Here is a 19,660-nt window from a genome sequence, read left to right as displayed (position 1 = left end):
TCATAATCATATGTCTGGAAATTTGCCACACACATCAATGTATTTAAAAGGTCTTGTATATAAAGAAGAAAAAAAGTTGCTCACCTCACCTTTGCAGAACTTAGAGCACCAGGGAAAAGGGGGCGGGTGCCTGAATGGGCTGAGATGACATCTCCACCAAAGACACAAAGGGGGGCCTCAAATAGAAATGAGCTTCAGTTACGGAAAGGCAACCCTAAATGTTATTTTCTAGCACACCTAAGATGGTAGACTGAGATCCACACTTAATGTGCTTTTATCCTGAACCCGGCATTGTGACAGAGCGTGTCTAGCCCAGAAGCCCAGCTCCCCGGCCTCCTGGACACAGAGCCCATGCGGAAGCTGCAGGAGCATAACTGCCCTTTCGTGAATCTGGAGCAGCTGCTGGTTCCAGCTGTTGAAAGGCTGCAGGGTCACTGCCAAGTGGAAGACCACTAACTTGAGTGAAGAGGAAGAACCCCAGAGAGGGTTGCTCTGGTCCCTGTGGAGGCCGAGGGCAGGTTTGTTGGGACAGCGGGGGTACGTCCTCCCTCACTTAGCAGACCCTGCCGGGGTCCCTGCCCCCTTACCCTGGAGGAAATGCCTGTAGACCCCATGAACACAGCAAGGGCATCACCTGTGGGTTAAGGCTCGTCCCCTCAGCCCCTGCGATTCTGCAATTGGCAGAATTTCCCATCAGTCTGAATGGGCTCCTAATCCATCCTTGGCGTCTGTCCTAGGTTCTCTTCAACTCCTTGGCTGGGAGCCTTGGGTTGAGGGAGCTCTTCCTTTGCTCCCTAAGGAGGGGCCGCAGAGTGGGGTTTGGGGGAGTGAAGAGAAAGTAGCAGAAGGAGCTGCCTGAGCCACGTCCAGGGCCCCCAGGTGGGTGCTAAACACTGTCTTAGTCCCCTCTCCCCACCCTGGGCAGTGGGAGATGGTGGGTCCGAGCTGGTTAGGGCCGTGGGCCCAGGCTGCCCACACCCTGCCCAAGGGCGGTGGGGCTGTCACAGTCTCTCAGGCACTCCGATGGACCCTTAGAGCTGTTTTCCCACATCCTGTACAATGGGGATGATCAAGAGAAGCCCTCTGGAAGTACCATCTGGAAACTGAGGGCTGAGGGCCTATTTTACGAAAGAAACGCACATAAACAGAGGCCAGGTACCAGCCCCCTCTGCATTTACAGGGTACAGTGGCAGGATTTCCCTGTGCACAAAGTCAGGGGGCTTTGGAGCCAGACCACCGGCCCTCATGTCCTGCCCCCTTACGGTCTCTGTGCTGTACTGGGGGTCTCTGGGCCCCAGTTTCCACACCTGTAGGATGGGGATGGAAGTGTCACCTCCCCACAGGACTGCTGTGAGGATGAGAGAGGTCATTCACAGGACACGTTAGCACAGTGCCAGGCCCACAGGCTGTGCTCCGTAAGTGTCCTACATTATCTGATGCTTTTACATTGCATGGAAAGAAGTGAAGATGGAAAAGAAGAGGACTCGTTCTGTGATTAAATGGACTTGAACCACAGACACCAGACCAAGCTTCCTGCAGCACCCTGGGACCATCACGCCCCCATCCTTCCCTCTTTCCACGGAGGACAAACCAACCCGCTTCCCTGGGGGGAGAGAGGCCACCTGGGCTCGGAGGAGGCTGTGTGGCTCGGCATGTGAGCAGGTGCGTCCCCCAGGAGACAAATGCCGCTGCGGGGACAGGGGTCCCGGATAAGAGCAGCTTAAACAAAACGGGGAATTTCTGTTATCCACAGTCCAGGCATAAGCTGTGGCCGGACGTGTGGACCACAGTGTGCCGACCCCACCCTGTGAGGCCTCAGCTCTACGTTGTTGCTCCACCAGCTCTGGCAGATCCTCATCCTCCTTGTGATCCAAGATGGCCGGACACGCATCCACTTCCATCCGGGGGAAGGGAGGGGAAGGCCGGGCAGGCTTTAGGGGCAAACCGGAAGTAGTACACATAATTTCCTCTCTCATCCCATGGGCTACAACTTGTCATGTGACCATACCTTGCTGCAAGGGAGGCTGGGAATTGTAGTCCATTCTGGAAGAACTGGCATCCCGCTAAAACTTGGGAGCTCTATTGTTACAGCAGAAAGCAGAGGAGTGGACTTTGGGGGCAGTCACTGTCCTAGGAGTGGTCCCAGAGGATGTTTCCAAGCGTTGAGAGCCATTTCCATTGATAACTACATAATTCAAGATGAATGAGACTAAATTTGAGAGAGAGAGTTCAGCTGGGTACAGGTGGTCCTCAACAAGATTAGGAAGATAACTCAGATGATTTCAAACAAGTGAATTTCAGGTCCATGGGATCCATAAGTAACTGGATGATACAAACTTAAAATTTAAAAACAAAAAGACGACAGGCAGTTCCATATAGAAGGGAGATGCAAATTGCTTTTTAAAATATTTATGCCACAGCAACCAGGAGAGCCCACAAGGAATATTTGATGATATTTTAAGTAGCTTTTGTGCTGCTGGACTCTCCTTAACACTCATTGCTTTTATTATTTGTCACAAAGACAAGCCACTTAATGCATTTCACAAGATCCATGTGTCAACTGTCTCCCTCTCAGTGTAAGTCCAAACACACCGTTCCCTCAAACGGCCCTTCCCTTCCATGCTTCCATGATCTCTGACACCACCTGGTGAAGCTTATCGTGGGGCAGACAAGATGCTGTGTCCAGAATCTCGTGCAGATCTAACCAGTCAGGCATGGGATGCCTCTTCTCAATGTGCACCAGACCCAGACTCCATGCAGGAAAGTTGTCATTGGAAAGGAGTATTGGGATGCAGAGCTAGTCTGACTCTTGTCCTGCTGAGACATTTAAAAATGAGCATTCCCCATATCTGCACACTCAAGTCAATGCTGACTACTGTGGAAGGTCAGCTCTCTATTTACGGGTGATTTCCAGGCACAATGGCCTCTAACTTGACTTTCACTTCTAAGAACAATTGTCCACCTGGGTGTCAGATAAAATGTCTCAACGATATAGTCCAGGAATGCAATAGTGTGTTTTCACACTCAGGCATCTACTTCATCTTTCTGAAAGAGCATCAACATTTTTGCTGTAGACATCTAAGTCTGTCCTTGAGAGGCAGCTCCTGAAAGGGCCCCAGGAAGCGCAGATACACAGACACTTGTGTCCAAATCTGGGATGATGATCTAGACAGTAAATACCCAGTTATACTTCTAATTATGCATTTCAGGAATGCCACCGTGTCGTATGTCACTCTTTCATTTAAAATAAGGAGAGAAATTGCAGCCTGAGGGTCAGTAACTTCTGGTCCTTTCTTCGGAAAGGTGAGAAGACAGAGAAGCAGCAGTGTCAAGGTGACACTCACGTCAACGCTGACAAGCACTCAGTGATCTCCAGGAGCCCTGGCTTCTGGGTCTAGGATGGAGGCACTTCAGACTGGACCACCTGAGCTTTCTGGGGGGCAGGCCTCCAGAGAGACTCCGAGAGGGTCCAAGGACCCCCAGGCTGGGGCAGATCAGCTCAGGTGGTGGTTTGCCCGTCTCTGCAGTAAGGAGGGTGCTAGAAGGCTCCAGACAAGTTCTCTTCCCCTGGATCTGGACCCGTCATATGTCAGCTGTTGTTTCCACAGGAGTCAGAGCTCCAGACCTCAGTGAGTCATGGGGTGACCTGTGGTTCTGCAACCATTCCTGACAGAAGCACGGAGTGTCTTACAGGGCAGATGTAGGGGCTTGTCCCTGTGGGCAGGTGCTATGGCACCGACTTATCATAGAACTTGTTTCTCCTGGGCTTCCTAATACAGCACGTGATTTCCTGTCAGACTCTCCTTGAAGTTGAGACTCTGAACCAAATGTTTGACATGGATGGTGTCATCAAAGGACCCTTTGTCTCTCTGCAAGGAAGACTGGACCTTGCGGTACCGCCTCTATGAGGGCGTGCGTTCCTGGGCACCTGGACCTCACGCAGGGCAAGCAGGTGACCCAGGAGCACACCCAAGGTCTTAACTCTAACAAGTGTCAGAGCCTGGAGCGACCCAGGCAGGCAGGGTCTGGGGTCCCTGCTCTTAGCCTCAGGGCTGTGGGGATGCTGTCCTGACCTCCTCTGGGGGTTTGTCCCTGAGTCCCACCACTCTCCCCGCAGTGCTTCTGCTCTGGGATCTATCACCCAGACCCTGGCATTGACAGAGGCCACAGTGGTCCTTCACTGCCTTCCCCCTTCTCTCCCTGCAGGAGGAAGTCCTCCCTCATCAGTACATCTTACATGTGGCTTCTACATCCTTGAGAACTTTACTTTCTGGCTTTCCTACAAAATCCCTTCATTCTGCAGCAAAATTTAACTACCTTCTCTCTCTCTCTCTTTTTCTCTTTTTGAGACTCTGTCCTCTAATCTTGTAGGCACAATTTTTTAAATACAATTTTAAAGGTTACTTTCCATTGACAGTTATTACAAAATATTAGCCATATTCCTAGTGTTGTACATACATCCTTGAGCCAATCTTACACCCAGTAGTTTGTGCCTCCCACTCTCCTACCCCTAAATTGCCCCTCCCCCCACTGGTAACCCCTAGTTTGTTCTCTATATCTGTGAGCCTGCTTATTTTTTGTTATATTCACTAGTTTGTTGCATGTTTTAGATTCCGCAAATAAGTGATATTGTACATTTGTCTTTGTCTGACTTATTTCACTTAGCATAATGCCCTCCAAGTCCATCTATGTGGCTGCAAATGGCAACATTTCATTCTTTTTATGGCTGAGTAGTATTACATATATATATATATATATATGTATATATATATATATATATATATGGAGCATGATTTTCCAACTCTGTTCTTCTTTCTCAAGATTGTTTTGGCTATTCTGGGGTCTTTTGTATTTCCATATAAAATGGTATATATATATATACCACATCTTCTTTATCCACTCATCTGTTGATGGACACTTAGATTGCTTCCATATCTTGGCAATTGTGAACAATGCTGCTGTGAACATTGGGGTGCATGTATCTTTTCAAATTACTGCTTTTGTTTTACATATTTTATATCTATCTATATCTATATCTATATATCTATATCTATCCAGGAGTGAAATTGCTGGGTCTATTTTTAGTTTTTTGAGAAACCTCCGTACAGTGGCTGCACCAATTTACATTGCTATCAACAGTGTACAAGGGTTTCCTTTTCTCCACATCCTCTCCAACATTTGTTATGTGTGTTCTTTTTGATGATAGCCATTCTGACAGGTGTGAGGTGATATCTCTTTGTGGTTTTGATTTGTATTTCCCTGATGATTAGCGATGTTGAGCATCTTTTCATGTGCCTGTTGACCATCTGCATTTCCTCTTTGGAAAAATATTTAGGTGTTCTGCCCGTTTTTTAATTGGATTTTTTTTGATGTTGAGTTGTATGAGTTGTTTATATATGTTGGATATTAATACCTTATTGGTCGTATCATTTGCAAATATTTTCTCCCATTTAGTAGGTTGTCTTTTTGTTTTGTGTATGGTTTCCCTTGCTGTGCAGAAGCTTTTAAGTTTAATTAGGTCCCATTTGCTTATTTTTGTTTTTATTTCTTTTGCTTTAAGAGATGGATCCAAAAAAATATTGCTGCGATTTATGTCAAAGAGTGTTCTGCCTATGTTTTCTGCTAGGAGTTTTAGAGTATCCAGTTTTACATTTAAGTCTTTAACCCATTTTGTGTTTATTTTTGTGTATGGTGTTAGAGAACGTTCTAATTTCATTCTTTTACATGTAGCTGTCCAGTTTTCCCAGCACCACTTATTGAAGAGACTGTCTTTTGTCCATTGTATTTTCTTGCCTCCTTTGTTGTAGATTGATTGATCGTAAGTGCATGGGTTTATTTTTGGGCTTTCTATCCTGTTCCATTGATCTATGTGTCTGGTTTTGTGCCAGTACCATACTGTTTTGATTACTGTAGCTTTGTAATATAGCCTAAAGCCAGGGAGCATGATTCTTCCAGCTCTGTTCTCCTTTCTCAAGATTGTTTTGGCTATTCTGGGGTCTTTTGTGTTTCCATATAAAATTTAAAATTATTTGTTCTAGTTCTGTGAAAAATGCCATTGGTATTTTGATGGGGATTGCACTGAGTCTATAGGTTGCCTTGGTTAACTACCTTCTTTTTCCTTTATGTGTACCCTTATTCAGTTGCCTCCCATTTCAGGGTCTAGCAAGAATAGGAAGTCTATCTCTGGGATCATCTGAATGACAAGTGAGGAAGCAACGTTTCTGGAAGCCAGGGAGAGCTGTTGCCAGGGGAGAGCATCCATGGCCAGGGTCTGTGGCCTTAGAGAAATGCAGCCTCTGCCAGAGCCACAGCCCAGCAGGACAGAAACAGGAGAAATACCCCAACTTCCCTCTCCTCCCACCCTCCAATCTCCTGCCAACTCCCCGCCTCCCCCCCTCCCCCCCATGAACTCACCTGATGGTGAGGAGGTGCTTTGAGGCAGAGCTGGGACCAGCTTTCCAGGACAGATCAGGGCAGGGAAGGGTGAAGGGTGGAACTTGGGGGACACAGAGAACAATTAGCTCAGAACCCCTTCTCGCTGTCCTTGACCAACACATGTCCCCTTGACCTTTGGCGTTTGGAACTGTGTTTCTGTTGCCTGAAACCAGGAGTTCTGACAATTCAGTCTGTTTCCATGACTGTCTCCCTGTTGGACTATAATCTTCTCAAGGACAATGCCTAGCCCAGGGCCTGGTGTACAGTAGGTGCTTAACATTTATTGAATGGCTGGTTGGATGGACAATAAAGTCTAAGGCAGGGCTATGGCATCCTTACAGATTCTACTGATAACATTTTGCCTGGTTGCATCACCAGTCCTTAGGTTAAAAAAGCATCTTTTGATCTCTTCCAAGTTTTGTCATAATAGAGCTAGGAAGAGGCTGGGGAAGCCGCCACAGAGCTTCTTTTATAGAGGCTACTGCCTAGCAGTGTACTGGGCTTTCAGTGTCATTCAATCAACATTTTGAACGATGAAAGAAGGGACATGAGTGACTGCTTCTATTCTAATGGGAAGACATGTTCCATCTCCTACAGAATTACAACTCCAGCTATGACCTCAGAAGGGCAGTGGGTCACCCATAGAGCTCCCAGTTTTCCTTGGGAGCATCATGACAAAGTGGCACCTGATTTCATGGTCCCTCCAAGACAAGCAACCATTCCTCTCTGCAGTACTTCACTGGAGTAACTGCACTTGTGGTTCTGAAACATCCTTCAGAAGGGTTTCACACATCCAGCTCCACGTTCCCTTTCATCAGTTTAACCAGTGCTGGTCCCCCTACCTCAAGTACATGCTTCAGACCTCAGAGTATCTTTTTTTTTTTTTTAACCCTTTAATCAAATATTCATTTTTTGTTTCCAGCATTATAATTTTCTATAATTCATAAACTTCAATCTAAATACGTTTTTAGACACTGACCTAGGTCCTTAAGCACTCACTTATGCGGCAAAGAGATTATTCACCCAGCTACCACTCTTGCATGGACAATTCTCACTGGTATCTGAACAATTTAAAGTGCATATGAATTCTTTTGATGAATGGAGACACAGTTGTAGTTTTGCACTAAATTTTCAATTACTGAGTTGCATGTTTTTTCACCTTGATACCTTATGATCATTAGAAAGCTACTTATCACATAATGTTATAATCATATATTAAGCTAAATGCCCATTTGTAACTGCAAGAAACTCATGTTACAGACACACTACTGACTATGATACTATACAAAAGTCATGGCCATAAGTTTCCTCATAAGAGGTTTACTTCTCTATCTCTTAAAGCAAGAAATATCCCACAGTTCAGATTTACATAAGTTAAGTAGTGCCTCTTTTAAAAGAAATTAAAAATAAAATACTGTCCTGTCTGTAAAATTATAAATATTTCTAGTCCACTTTACAGAATGTTAAAATGCTTATAAATGCATTATCTCCTAGTAAATACACATTATGGCACTGAAGCCAGTTAAAAAACAAAAACAAAAAAACAGTCATCACACTGGCCCATGGAAAAAACATCTAGGGCTATTTCATATTTCCTACCACTAGGAAAATTAAACTAAATAAGGAAAAAAAAGCAAAGAAGAGAAAAGAAATCTTACAAAATGGCAAGTAGCATGACCTAAAAGAGTGTACTGAAATCTCTTCCTTCAATTCAGTAACAAAGCCCTTTCTGGAATGAACATTTATGGATAACTAGGTTAGGAGAGCGTTCCTCTTAGTGCTCAGGGCAAAAAATACAAGGTATGTTAAAATAATTTTTACATTCCATAAGGAAAGACAGACTTTGAAACGGAGTGACTGTTTTAAAAACCGCAAACCAAGATTTAGCCAGAATGTTCAAGATTGACAGGTTTTGATGGAGTGAAATCTTCACTGGCAACAAAATTAAAAATCATAATCTTATGGATGCCCCTTATTTTTTACCAATGTGAAGAAAGGAAACATGATTGCAAGGTACAGTGCACACTGACAGGCTAAAATGAGAAATTATGAACGATATAAGTAACCAAAATGTTTCCTGTTGAAACATAAAAACATGTTTCCAAATTGATTCAACTTGTAATATGTCTCTTAGAAGTGAGAAGTTGTTTTAGTTCTGTGGACTGTTGAATTGTCCTTTACATAAATATTTCCTCTATCTTAAAACAAAACAAAACGGCTTCTGAATGGCATTGACCCCTTCAGCGTGGGAAAGTAGTCTTGGCAAACTTGTTTCCAAGGCTCCCTCCAAGGTGATTCATTCCATCAAGTCTATCATATCTCCAAATCTACATGTCAAACTTCAGGATTTCGTTTTTTCAGTTCCTTCTCAAGTCTATCTACTTCATCTCCTAAAGTATCAATCATATTTTCTCCATGTTTAAGCATAAAGGTCTCTAGTTCTTCAGGAGTCTTCACTTCTTGAATTTCTTGTAGCATTTGGTCAAAATCTTGTTTTTCCGAATATGATCTTGTAACAACTCGTCCATCGAAATCTACTTCTGCCTTAAATCTTACTTTCCCTAATCCTGGATCTGTGGCTTTAACATCATGAATTGCCCTTACTGATGGGCCGTTCTCCAGGAGTTCAAGTAAGAACAAGTTGTACTTGTTCTGGCTGGATGGATGGCCCTAAGAGTGCTTCTGTGTTAGTGTAGATGAGGAATGCTGAGACCACACCTAATAAGGTGCCCACACCCAGAGAACCTAGGCTGTCATACAGTGGATTGCCTGTTATAGAAGTAAGGCCCATACAAGTGGCTGCTACTGTCACTCCCAATACTGCTGCAGTATCCTCCAATAATATAGCATTTGTACTAGGATCACGACTTTCCGTTACATACTTGTAAAATGACATTCCTTTGGCCCGGGCACACTTACGAAGCTCATTTACAGCAACAAGGCTGGGGCAGGGGAAGCAGGTGCTGAGAATCCTGGTTCCTGCTGAGGGGAGCCTCTGTCTGGGGGGAGGTCGTGGCTTTATTGCTCTGTGGGGTGAACTCACTGTTCATTAAAATTAACCAACTGCGGTGAGGATGTGGGGAAAAGGGAACCCTCCCACACTGTTGGTGGGAATGTAAATTGGTGCAGTCACTGTGGAAAACAGTATGTTATTGAACTTCTTGTTTCAATAATTCTTCTTGTGTAGTATTTTTCATAAAATGACTGGTAATATTTTTTGTTTAAAGTCTAGGCCTGCTGATATTAATGATGATCTGAGTTTGAACCTTTCAGGTGATGACACGTGAAGCTTGACAATGACTTTAATCAAGAAGGCAGAACTATGTGCTAAAGAGACTGTGGTCCTCATGCTACTACAGAGCCCTGACTGCAGCTCTGTCTGAAATTGGTACTAACATGGCCTTTTCAAAAATGCAAGCAAAAAAAAAAAAAAAAACCAAAACAGAAAAAACCCTGTTTGCTGCTTAAGCGAGAAAGAATCAGGTTTAAGTCACTGGCAGCCAGGAGTGACTTATAAAACTATCTTCTCCAAGCTTTTTGGAATTTTTGCCTCCTGTCTGGCACCTGTTACCATGACAACTGTGCATTCTGTAATGAGCTGGTCCCATGAGTAAAGGAGGTGAAGAGGCAGCTTATGGTATTCGTCTCCTGAAGCTTTATCAACTGTAGTGTTTTGAGATTAGATTCTCTAGCCATTACAGACTTCCAGATGTTTCGAAGATCCCAAATGACCAGATGTTACACTTAAAAAGGACAACCTATCTGAGGAGAATTTAAACCCCATGTGCACGGGGAGCAGTACAGGAAGAATCAGAAAAAGTGTGTCCACACTGTCCTGGGACATCTTCCTTATTCCCTAGGTGTGAAGACTCTGATTTGGGATTTCCCCCTTATTCCTGAGGTGTCTGCTCTAGCCTGGGATGTCTCCCTAATTACCCATGTGTGTCTACCCTGACCTGTGGCCTCTGCCCTAATTCCCCACATGTGTCTGCTTTGATCTGGGATGTCACCCTAATACCACCCTTTGTCTCACCTGAATAACATTTCTCCCAAATCACCCAAGTATGTCTAAGCTTACCTGGGACGCCTCCCTATTTCCCCAGAAACGTCTACTCTAACCTGAAATTTCTCCTTAATTCCCCAACTGCTTTACTCTTTCTGGGATGCCTCTCTAGTTCCCCAGGTGTGTCAACCCAACCTAGAATGGTTCCATAATTCCCCAGGTGTGACTACTTCAACCTGGGCTCTTTCTCTAATTCCCTAGTTGTGTCTACACTGACCTGATATGTCTCCCTAATTTCCCCGGTTCATCTACAGTGAAGTGGGATGTGTGTATAATTCTACAGGCATATTTACCCAGATCTGTGATGTTCCCTACTTCCCAGTGTGACTACCTGACCTGGGAGGTCTTGCTAATTCCCCAGATGTTTCTACTATGACCTTGGATGCCTCCCTAATAATCCAGTTTTACCTACACTGACCTTGCATGTCTCCCTAATTCCCCAGATGTGTTTACCCTGACCTGGGATGTCTCTTTAATTCCCAGGTATGTCTACTATTACCTGGGATATCTCTCTTATTCCCCAAGTGCATGTACACTGAACTGGGAAGTCCCTTTATTTTCTGAGTTGTGGTTTCTGACTGTGGTTATTTCCATGATTTTCAGGAATGTCTACTCTGACAAAGGATGTCTCCCATATTCCCCAAGTGTGTCTTTCCTGATGTGAGATGTCTCCCTAATTCACAAGGTGTGTATGCTCCGACCTGGAATATCTCCCTACTTTTCCATGTGTTTCTACCTTGTCCTGAGATGTCTCCCCTGAACTATCTTCTTTTTAATCTTTGTGTGTCTACACTGACCCAGGATGCCTCCCTAATTTTTCAGGCACATCTCACTGACCTAGAATGTCTCCCTTATTTCCCACGGGTGTTCTCTCTGACATGAGAGATCTCCCTAATTTGGATGTGTGTACTCTGACCTGGGATTTCCTAATTCATGGGTGTGTCTACTTTACCTGGGTTGTTTCCGTAATTGCTCTGGTGCTACTATTTTGCCCTGGGATGTCTCCCTAATTCCATGGGTCTGTCTACACTGACTTTGTGTATCTCCCTTATTTCCACATGTTTCTACACTGAACTGGTATGTTTCTATAATGCCCCAAGGGCTTCTACCCTGATTTTGGATGTCTTCCTAATTCCCCACTTTGTCTAAACTAACCAATGATGTCTCCTTAATTCTCCAGATGTGTCTTCTCTGAACAAGTTACACACCTTAAGATATGGATGTGTCTACTGTCTTCTGGGAAGGCTCCTATGTTCCTCAGGTGTGTCTACCCTGACCTGGCAAGCCTATCTTGTTTCCCAGGTGTGTCTGCCCTCACCTAGGATGTTACTAAATTTCCCCAGGTGTATCTATACCTGGGATGTCTCCCCAGTTCCCCAGGTGTGTTTACTTTGACCTGGGAAATCTTCCTGATTCCCCAATATGTCGACTCTGATCTGCTATTATACCCTTATTCTTCAGAAGTGTCTACACTGACCTGGGAGGTTTCCCTAGTCCCTCCAGTGTGCCTACACTGACACGGAATGTCTCCCTTATTCCCCATGTGTTTTTGCTGACCTGTATTTCTATGAAACCTCAAGGATGTCTCTTCTGACATGGGATAACTCCTTAGGTACTCAGGATTGTCTACTTTTGCCTGGCATGTCTTCTTAATTCCCCAGCTATGCCTACCCTGACATTGAATGTTTCCCGTATTCCTCAGACTTGCTTACTCTGGCCTGGGATTTTTCCTAATTATCCAGATGTGTCTACACTGACCTGCAATTTCCCCCTTATTTCCCAGGTGTGTCTACTTTGACCAGTGATGTCTCCTTAATTCCCTAGGTGTGACTCACTGACCTGGATGTTTCCTTAAATACCCTGGTGTGTCCACTATGTCCTAGGATGTCTCTCTGATGACCTAGGCACGTCTACCTTGACCTGAAAGCTTTCTTAATTTCCCAAGTGTGTCTACTGTGACCTGGGGTAACTCTACTTCCTCAGGGGTGTCTACTCTGACCGTGAATGGTTCCCTAGTTCCCTGGAGTTTCTTCTCTCTCATGGGTTAACAGCCTAATTGCCCATGTGTGTCTACACAGACTGAGATGACTCATTAGCTTCCCAGGTGTGTTTACTCTGACCTGGATAACTCACTAGTCCTTCCTGTGTCTATATTGACTTGGGATGTCTCCTTAGTATACCGTGTGTGTATAAACTGACCTGGGTTGTGTTGCTAATTCACTCAGTGTGCATATCTGGCCTGGGATGTCTTCCCAATTTCCTAATTGTGTCTACACTGGCGCAGATGTCTCTAATTGCACAGGTTTGTCTACACTAATTTGGGATCTCAGTAATGATCCAGGTGAGTCTACTTTGACCTGGGATAGCTCCCTAATACTCCAGGTGTGCCATGTGGGTTGTCTCTCGAATCCCCCAGGTGTGTCTATGCTCACCTGGGATGTCTCAGTAATTCCCTAAATGTGTACACTGACCTAGAATGTTTTCCTAATTCCCTGGTTTGTCTACGCTGACCTGGTCTGACCGCCTAATTTCCCAGAATTTCCCAACTCTGACCTGGAATGCCTTCCTAGTTCTCTAGGTGTGTCCTTTGACCTTGGATGCGTCAGGTGTCTACACTGATCTGGATTGTTTCCAAATGTGTCTACTGGGATATGAGTTTTATCCCTTATTCCCTATTTTTCTGCACTGACCAGGGATATATTCCTAATTACCAGGATGTGTTTACACTGACCTGGGATGTGTCCCTAATTCCCCAGGTTTGTATACTGTGTCCTAGAATCTTTTTCATATTGCACATATTTGTGAGTTTTGACTCACTACTACCCCAGTTTTGACTATTCTGACTGAGATATCTCCCTACTTCCATATGTATGTCTAACCTGATCTGGGATACAACAGTTGTAATCCAGATGTGTCTACAGTGACCTGTGACGTCTCTCTATATCCCTACTTGTGTCTATATTGACCTGTGATGTCTTCCTAATTACCTAGTTGTGTCTACCCTGACCTGGGATGTAGCCTCATTTTCTCAGATTTGTCTACCTTAGCCTGAGATATCTCCATAATTCCTGAGTTGCATCTACAACTCTGTATCCCCAGATACGTCTATTTATCTGGGGTATATACCTAATTACCTAGGTGTGTCCACGTTGACCAGTCATGTCTCACTAATTCTCTAAATGTGTCTACTCTTGATGTGGCATGACTTCCTAATTCTCTATTGTGTGTAATCTGACCTGAGGTGTCTCTAATACTTCAATGTGTCTAATTTGTCCTGAGATGTCTCCCTAAATCCTCAGGTGTGTCTATCCTGACCTTGGATGTTTCCCTAATTCTCCATGTGTTTCTGCTCTGACCTAGTATGTTCCTAATTACCTAGGTAAGTCTACACTGACCAGGGATGTCTCTCTAATTCCCTTAGTGTGTCTACTTAGACCTGCAACGTCTCCTTAATTCCCAGGGCTGTTGACCCTTATCTTGTATGTATCCCCAATTCTTCAGGTGTCTTTACATTGACCTGTGATGTTTCTCTCATTCACTAGATGTGTCCACCCTAATTTTGGATATCTGCCTAGTTATCCTGATGCATCTACACTGAACTGGGATGTCTTTCTAATTCATCAGCTGTGTCTACTTTGACCGATGAATTATCCCTGATTACGCAAGTGTATGTGTCTATTCTGAGCTTGGATAGCTCCCTAATTCCCCAGGTTGTTTATCCTGACCTGGGATGTCTCACTACTTTCCCAGGTTTCTCTTCTCAGACCTGGGATTTCTTCCTAATTCCCCAGATCTGTCCAAACTTATTTGGGTTATCTCCCTAATTTCAAAGATATTTCTCCCCTGATATTGGTTGTCCCCCTAATAACAGTTTTGTCTATCTTGACCTGGGATGTCTCACAGAGTCCCTAGAATTTCATACCTGATTTGAGATGTCTCCGTAATTCCCCAGTTGTGTCTACCCTGATGTTGGTTGTCTTTCTAAATTTTCAGGTTTTTCTACCATGACCTGTTTCCCTAATTCCCCAGGTGTGTTTACCCAGACCTGGGATGTAGCTTAATTGTTTAAGGGTGTCTATATTGACCTTTGCTGTCTTCTTAATTCCCCAGGTGTGTCTACTCTGAACTGGTAAGTCTCTCGTTCCCCAGTGTGTTTACTTGACCTGGAATGGCTCCCTAAAACCTCTGTAATATCTACACTGACCAAAGATGTTTCCCTAATTCTCCAGTTGTGCCCACACTGAACTTGGGTAACTCCTGAATTCCTTGAGTGTCTATATTTAGCTGGGATGTTTATTGATGTTTGCCTAATATCTTAGGTTGTCAACATTGACCAGGTATGTCTACATAATAAACCATATGTGTCTACCCTGACCTGGGATCTCTCTCTAGTTCCCCAGTTTGATTTACCCTGTCTTGAGATGTCTTCCTCATTCCCCAGGTGTGTCAACACTGACATTATATGTCTCCCAAATTCACTAAGTGCATCTTCTCTGACTGGCATGTATCCTTATTTCTCAATAGTGTCTATGCTGACATGAGATGTCTCCCTTTCCCCCAAATATGTCTGCTGTGGCCTAGAATGTGACCCTAATTCCCCATCTAACTATGACTTTGGATGTCTCCCTAGTTCTCCAGTGAGTCTAGTGACATATAATGTCTCTTAATTCCCTCAGGAGTGTATATACTGACTTGTCTCCATATCTCCCCAGTTGTGTCCATTCTAGTCTGAAATTCTACCTTTTTCCCCAGATGTGTCTTCTTTGACCTGGGTGTTTCTCAAATTCTCCCAGTCTACTCTGATTTAGAATGTCTAATTCCCCAAGAGTGTCTCCCCTAACCTGGGATGTTAACCCTTTTCCCTGATGTGTGTCTGTAGTGATCTGGGCTATCTCCCTTAAATCTCCAGGTGTGCCATTTATGATCTGGATGTCTCATATTTTGAGATATGGCTACACTGCCTGGGATGTCCCCTTGTTTCCTAGGTATGTCTATTGTGTCATGATGTATCTTCATAGATCCAAAGGTGTGTTTACACTGACCTCAGATGGAGCCCTAATTCCTCAGGTGAGTCTACACTGACCTGGGATGTCTCTCTATTTCCTCTGGTGTATCCTCTCTGACCTGGGATATCTACATAAGTCCCCAGGTGTTTCTGCTCTAACCTGTTTTTTTCCCCTCTATTTGTAAAGATGTGTCTACCCTGTAATGGAATGTCTCCTTGGTTTTCCAGTGTGTCAGACTTGTCCTGTGATATCTCTCTAGATGTTTTGATTTACAACTCTTAGCTGGAATGTTGCTCTAATTCTCTGGGTGTGTCTATTCAAACTAAGATAATGCCCTTATTCCCCAGGTGTGTCTTCCCTGCTCTGGCCTTCTCAACAGTGCCCCAGTTGTGTAACTACTGGCCTGGGATATATATACTTAATTCCCTAATGAATCTAAGCTGACTTGAGATGTGTCCCTAACTCGCCAGGCATGACCATTCTGACCTAGGGTTTTACCCTATTTGTCTAGGTGTGTCTACTCTGAACTGTGATGTCTCCCTAATTTTCCAAATGTTTCTTCTTTTACCTGGGAAATCTCTGTATTCTCCAGGTATGGCTTATTTGAATTTGTTACTCTCCTTACTTACCCAGGTGTGTCTATATTGATCTGGAGAGTCTCAGTTTTCCAGGTGTGTCTCCACTAGCCCTAGGTGACCTCCTAAATCTCTAGTGTGTCTACACTGATCTGGGATGTATACCTAATTTCTCAGGTGTCTGTTATGACATGGTACACTATCTAATTTTCCAGTAGTGTCTACCTTGACCTGGTGTGTCTCCATAATTTCTAAGGTGTACAGTGACCTCTACTGTCTCTATAATTTCCACTCTCATCTTGATGTCTCCCTATTTCTACATGTTTGCCTACTCTGAGATGTCTTTCTTATTCACCATGTGTCTCTACTGTAACCTGGGATGTCTCCTAATTCAACAAGTGTCTTTACCCTGACTTGGGATATATCCCAAATTCCCCAGGTGTTTCTATCCTGACCTGGGATGTTTCCATAATTGTTCAGGTGTGTCTGTACTAGCCCTGGATACTTCTCTAATTCCTCAGGTACATCTACCCTGATTCTGGATGTCTGCCAACCCCCAGGTATGTCTACACTGAATTGGGATGTCTCTCTAATTCCCCAGGTGTGTCTACTCTTACCCAGCATGTCTCCCTATTCCCTAGGGCGGGTCTATACATAATGGGGTTCTCTCCTTAATCCCCCGGGTTCATATACTTGAACCTATCACATCTTTCAAGTTCCCCAGGTATATCTACACTGACCTGGAGTGTCCCCCAATACTCTAGTTTTGAGAATACTGGCTTGGGATGTCTCCCTAATTCACAAGGTGTTTCTACTTTGACCTGGGATTTTTCTCTAGTCACTAGGTGTGTCTGTCTTGAACTTGGATGTATCCCTGATTACCCAGGTATTTCTGTAGTAACCTTGGATATCTCCCTAATACCAAAAGTCTGTCTAGTCTGGCTTGGGATGTCGTATCCCCAGGTATGTCTTCACTGGCCTGGGATGATTCCCTATTTTCCCAGATGTGTCAACCCTGATTCTGTTTTTGGAGAGACAGCAGTGAATGGTCTTGAAGCAGGATCTGAGTTTCCTGCCCAGGAATTGAACCTGGATAGCCTGATTGAAAACCAGGAATCCTAGCCACTGGTCCACCAGGGACTAGAGGCTAGAGACAAAGTTGCACTGGCTCTTGCCCCATTTGAAAAATGCATTTCTCAAAGAGGCAAAAAACTGCAAAAACAGGTACAAAATTTATTATCAGAGACATAGCACAACATGTAGGAGAGCACACAGAGAAACAGTTTAAGACAGAAGCAAGGCAGAGAAGTGGTGTGGGCATTCTCCCTAATGAGGAGGAACGCAATAAAGAGGTGGTTAAATCATTTATAAAGGGGCAGTTCTTCTGGGTCTTTGTGTACCTTTGACAAGTTATCTTCTTTCTTCTCCACACCTGACATGTCCTAGGTCTCTCCCAATATGCGTGTGCATATTTTTGCCAAGATGGATCCAGCATAGAGGCCTGTGGGAGGCTTGACAACGCCTATTACGGGATGGCGCCCCCGCCCTTTTTGACCCCTGAGGAGCCTTCCTACGCATGTACAGTCAGGGAGGTTTCCTTGACCTCAGGAGTGGCAGATGTGGTCATCTTATCTCTTTACTCCAGCAGGGCTCAGCTCCTGCCATTAACTTTATTCTTGGAGTGTCAGGGGAAAACAAAGCTCCAATTTACTCTGCTTGACCGACACCAGCTTCTTTGCCCAGGGGCCCATTTACCTCTTACCTCAGTTCTGGTTCATCTCTCTAATTACCCTGGTGTGTCTATACTCACCTGGGATATCTAATATCTGTTCTGACCTAGAATGTTTCATTAATGCCCTAGATATGTCTACACTGACAAGGAAGACTCTAATTCCCCAGGTGTTTCTACCCTGACCTGGAATGGCTCCCTAATTCTTTAGGTGTGTCTACACAGAACTGGAACGTTTCACCAAATTTTCAGGTGCATCTATCCTAATTTTGATGCCTACCTAAATACGCTTGTGTGTCAGCAGTAATCTAAGATGTCTGATTCCACAGATTTGTCTTCTATGACCTGTGATGTCTTTTTATTTCCCCAAGTGTGTCTTCCCCAACGAGGAATGTCTTCTCTCTTCCACTGAAATGTCAATCATAACCAGGGATGTCACCTTAACTCCCCAAGTGTAACTATTCTGAGCTGGATTATCTCTCTAGTTCACCAGGTGTGTCTACCCTTACCTGGCATGTGTCCTTTTTTTTTCTTCCCCATATGTCTCTATTCTAACCTCAGATATCTCTCTAAATCCCCAGATGTGTCTACACTGGCCTGGGAAGTCTCCTTTATTCCCCAGTTGTATTATCAATAATGTCTCACCTAAAAAAAAAAATAGGGCTTTCCTGGTGGCGCAGTGGTTGAGAATCTGCCTGCCAATGCAGGGGACACGGGTTCGAGCCCTGGTCTGGGAAGATCCCACATGCTGCGGAGCAACTGGGCCCGTGAGCCACAACTACTGAGCCTGCGCGTCTGGAGCCTGTGCTCTGCAACAAGAGAGGCCGCGATAATGAGAGGCCCGCGCACTGCGATGAAGAGTGGTTCCCGCTTGCCACAATTAGAGAAAACCCTCACACAGAAACGAAGACCCAACACGCCAAAAATAAATAAATAAATAATTCTTTAAAAAAAAAAAAATAATGTCTCACCTAATTCCTCAGGTATGTCTACACTGAACTGGTATATCTCCCTATTTCCTAAGATGTGTTTACACTGATGTGAGATGTCTCCCTTATTCCATATGAGTTTCTATCTTGACCTGGGATGTCACAATAATTTCCCAGGTGTGTCTCCCCTAAACTTTAATGTCTTGCTAATTCTCCCAGCTTGTCAACCCTGACTTGGGATGTCTCCGTTATTCCCCAGTTATGTCTACTCTGACCTGAGTTGTTCCCTTAATTTCCTTGGTGTGTCTACCTTGACCTTAGATGTCTCTCTATTTCCACAGGTGTCTTACCTCTCACCTGTGATGTCTCCCTAGTTCCCCAGGGATGTCCACCTTATTGTAGGATGTCTCCTTTGTTCTGCATGTTTAACTGCCCTGATCTGTGGTGTCTCCATCCTTCACCTGATGTGTCTATACTAACCTGAGATGTCTTTCTAATCCCAGGTATGTCTACTATTAAAAGTAAATTTAGTGAATTTTTCTTTATATGAATATTTTATTGAGTGAGAAGAAAAGTTTTTGTAAACAGGGAAACGTCCAAATTGAAATGGCGAAGAAACTTGACTCTCAGTAGTTACAGATAGCTTATAAAGCATGAACGTGAAAGTACATTCATTGTTTTCTATTGTGCTTGGTTACCAGAAACTTACATCTCTTTTCATTACATGAGCTTACTTGATTGTAGCTGATTAGCTTGAAAGCTGTAATGTCATTCTGACATGAATAAGCTTGAGTTTTGTTCAAAATCAGAGTCAGAATTTCTGGAATCAGGACAGTTTTAAATTTTGGTTACATAACTATGAGTCTTTTTTAAAAATTGAAGTATAGTTGATTTAAATATTGCACTAGTTTCAGATGTACAAC

At 44.1% G+C, this 19,660-nt stretch overlaps 1 protein-coding gene across 14 annotated transcripts in view; it reads left to right on the top strand.

Moving 5' to 3' along the window:
* Positions 1-19,272, top strand: part of LOC309640086 (uncharacterized protein) — a 36,394-nt gene extending 17,122 nt beyond the window's left edge. The window contains exons 1-8 of one of the 14 annotated variants that reach the window (XM_082418394.1): positions 11,088-11,183; positions 11,679-11,759; positions 12,801-12,839; positions 14,609-14,627; positions 15,484-15,565; positions 18,180-18,301; positions 18,390-18,791; positions 19,079-19,272. In XM_082418394.1, coding sequence (XP_082274520.1) covers positions 11,123-11,183; positions 11,679-11,759; positions 12,801-12,839; positions 14,609-14,627; positions 15,484-15,565; positions 18,180-18,266 — 369 coding nt within the window. In that variant the 5' untranslated portion in view covers positions 11,088-11,122 and the 3' untranslated portion in view covers positions 18,267-18,301; positions 18,390-18,791; positions 19,079-19,272. Of the gene's footprint in view, positions 1-6,806; positions 9,504-10,941; positions 11,576-11,678; positions 11,760-12,800; positions 12,840-14,608; positions 14,628-15,407; positions 18,792-19,078 lie in introns of those variants that run through there. The other 13 variants (XM_082418399.1, XM_082418398.1, XM_082418397.1 and 10 more) reach the window with 13 other exon arrangements.
* The last annotated feature ends 388 nt before the right edge of the window (positions 19,273-19,660 follow it).

Source organism: Balaenoptera physalus, assembly GCF_965194825.1.
Source record: "Balaenoptera physalus genome assembly, chromosome: 12".
NCBI lineage: Eukaryota > Metazoa > Chordata > Mammalia > Artiodactyla > Balaenopteridae > Balaenoptera > Balaenoptera physalus.
Note: the sequence above shows the minus strand (reverse complement) of the source record. Positions and strands in the feature narration are given on the sequence as shown.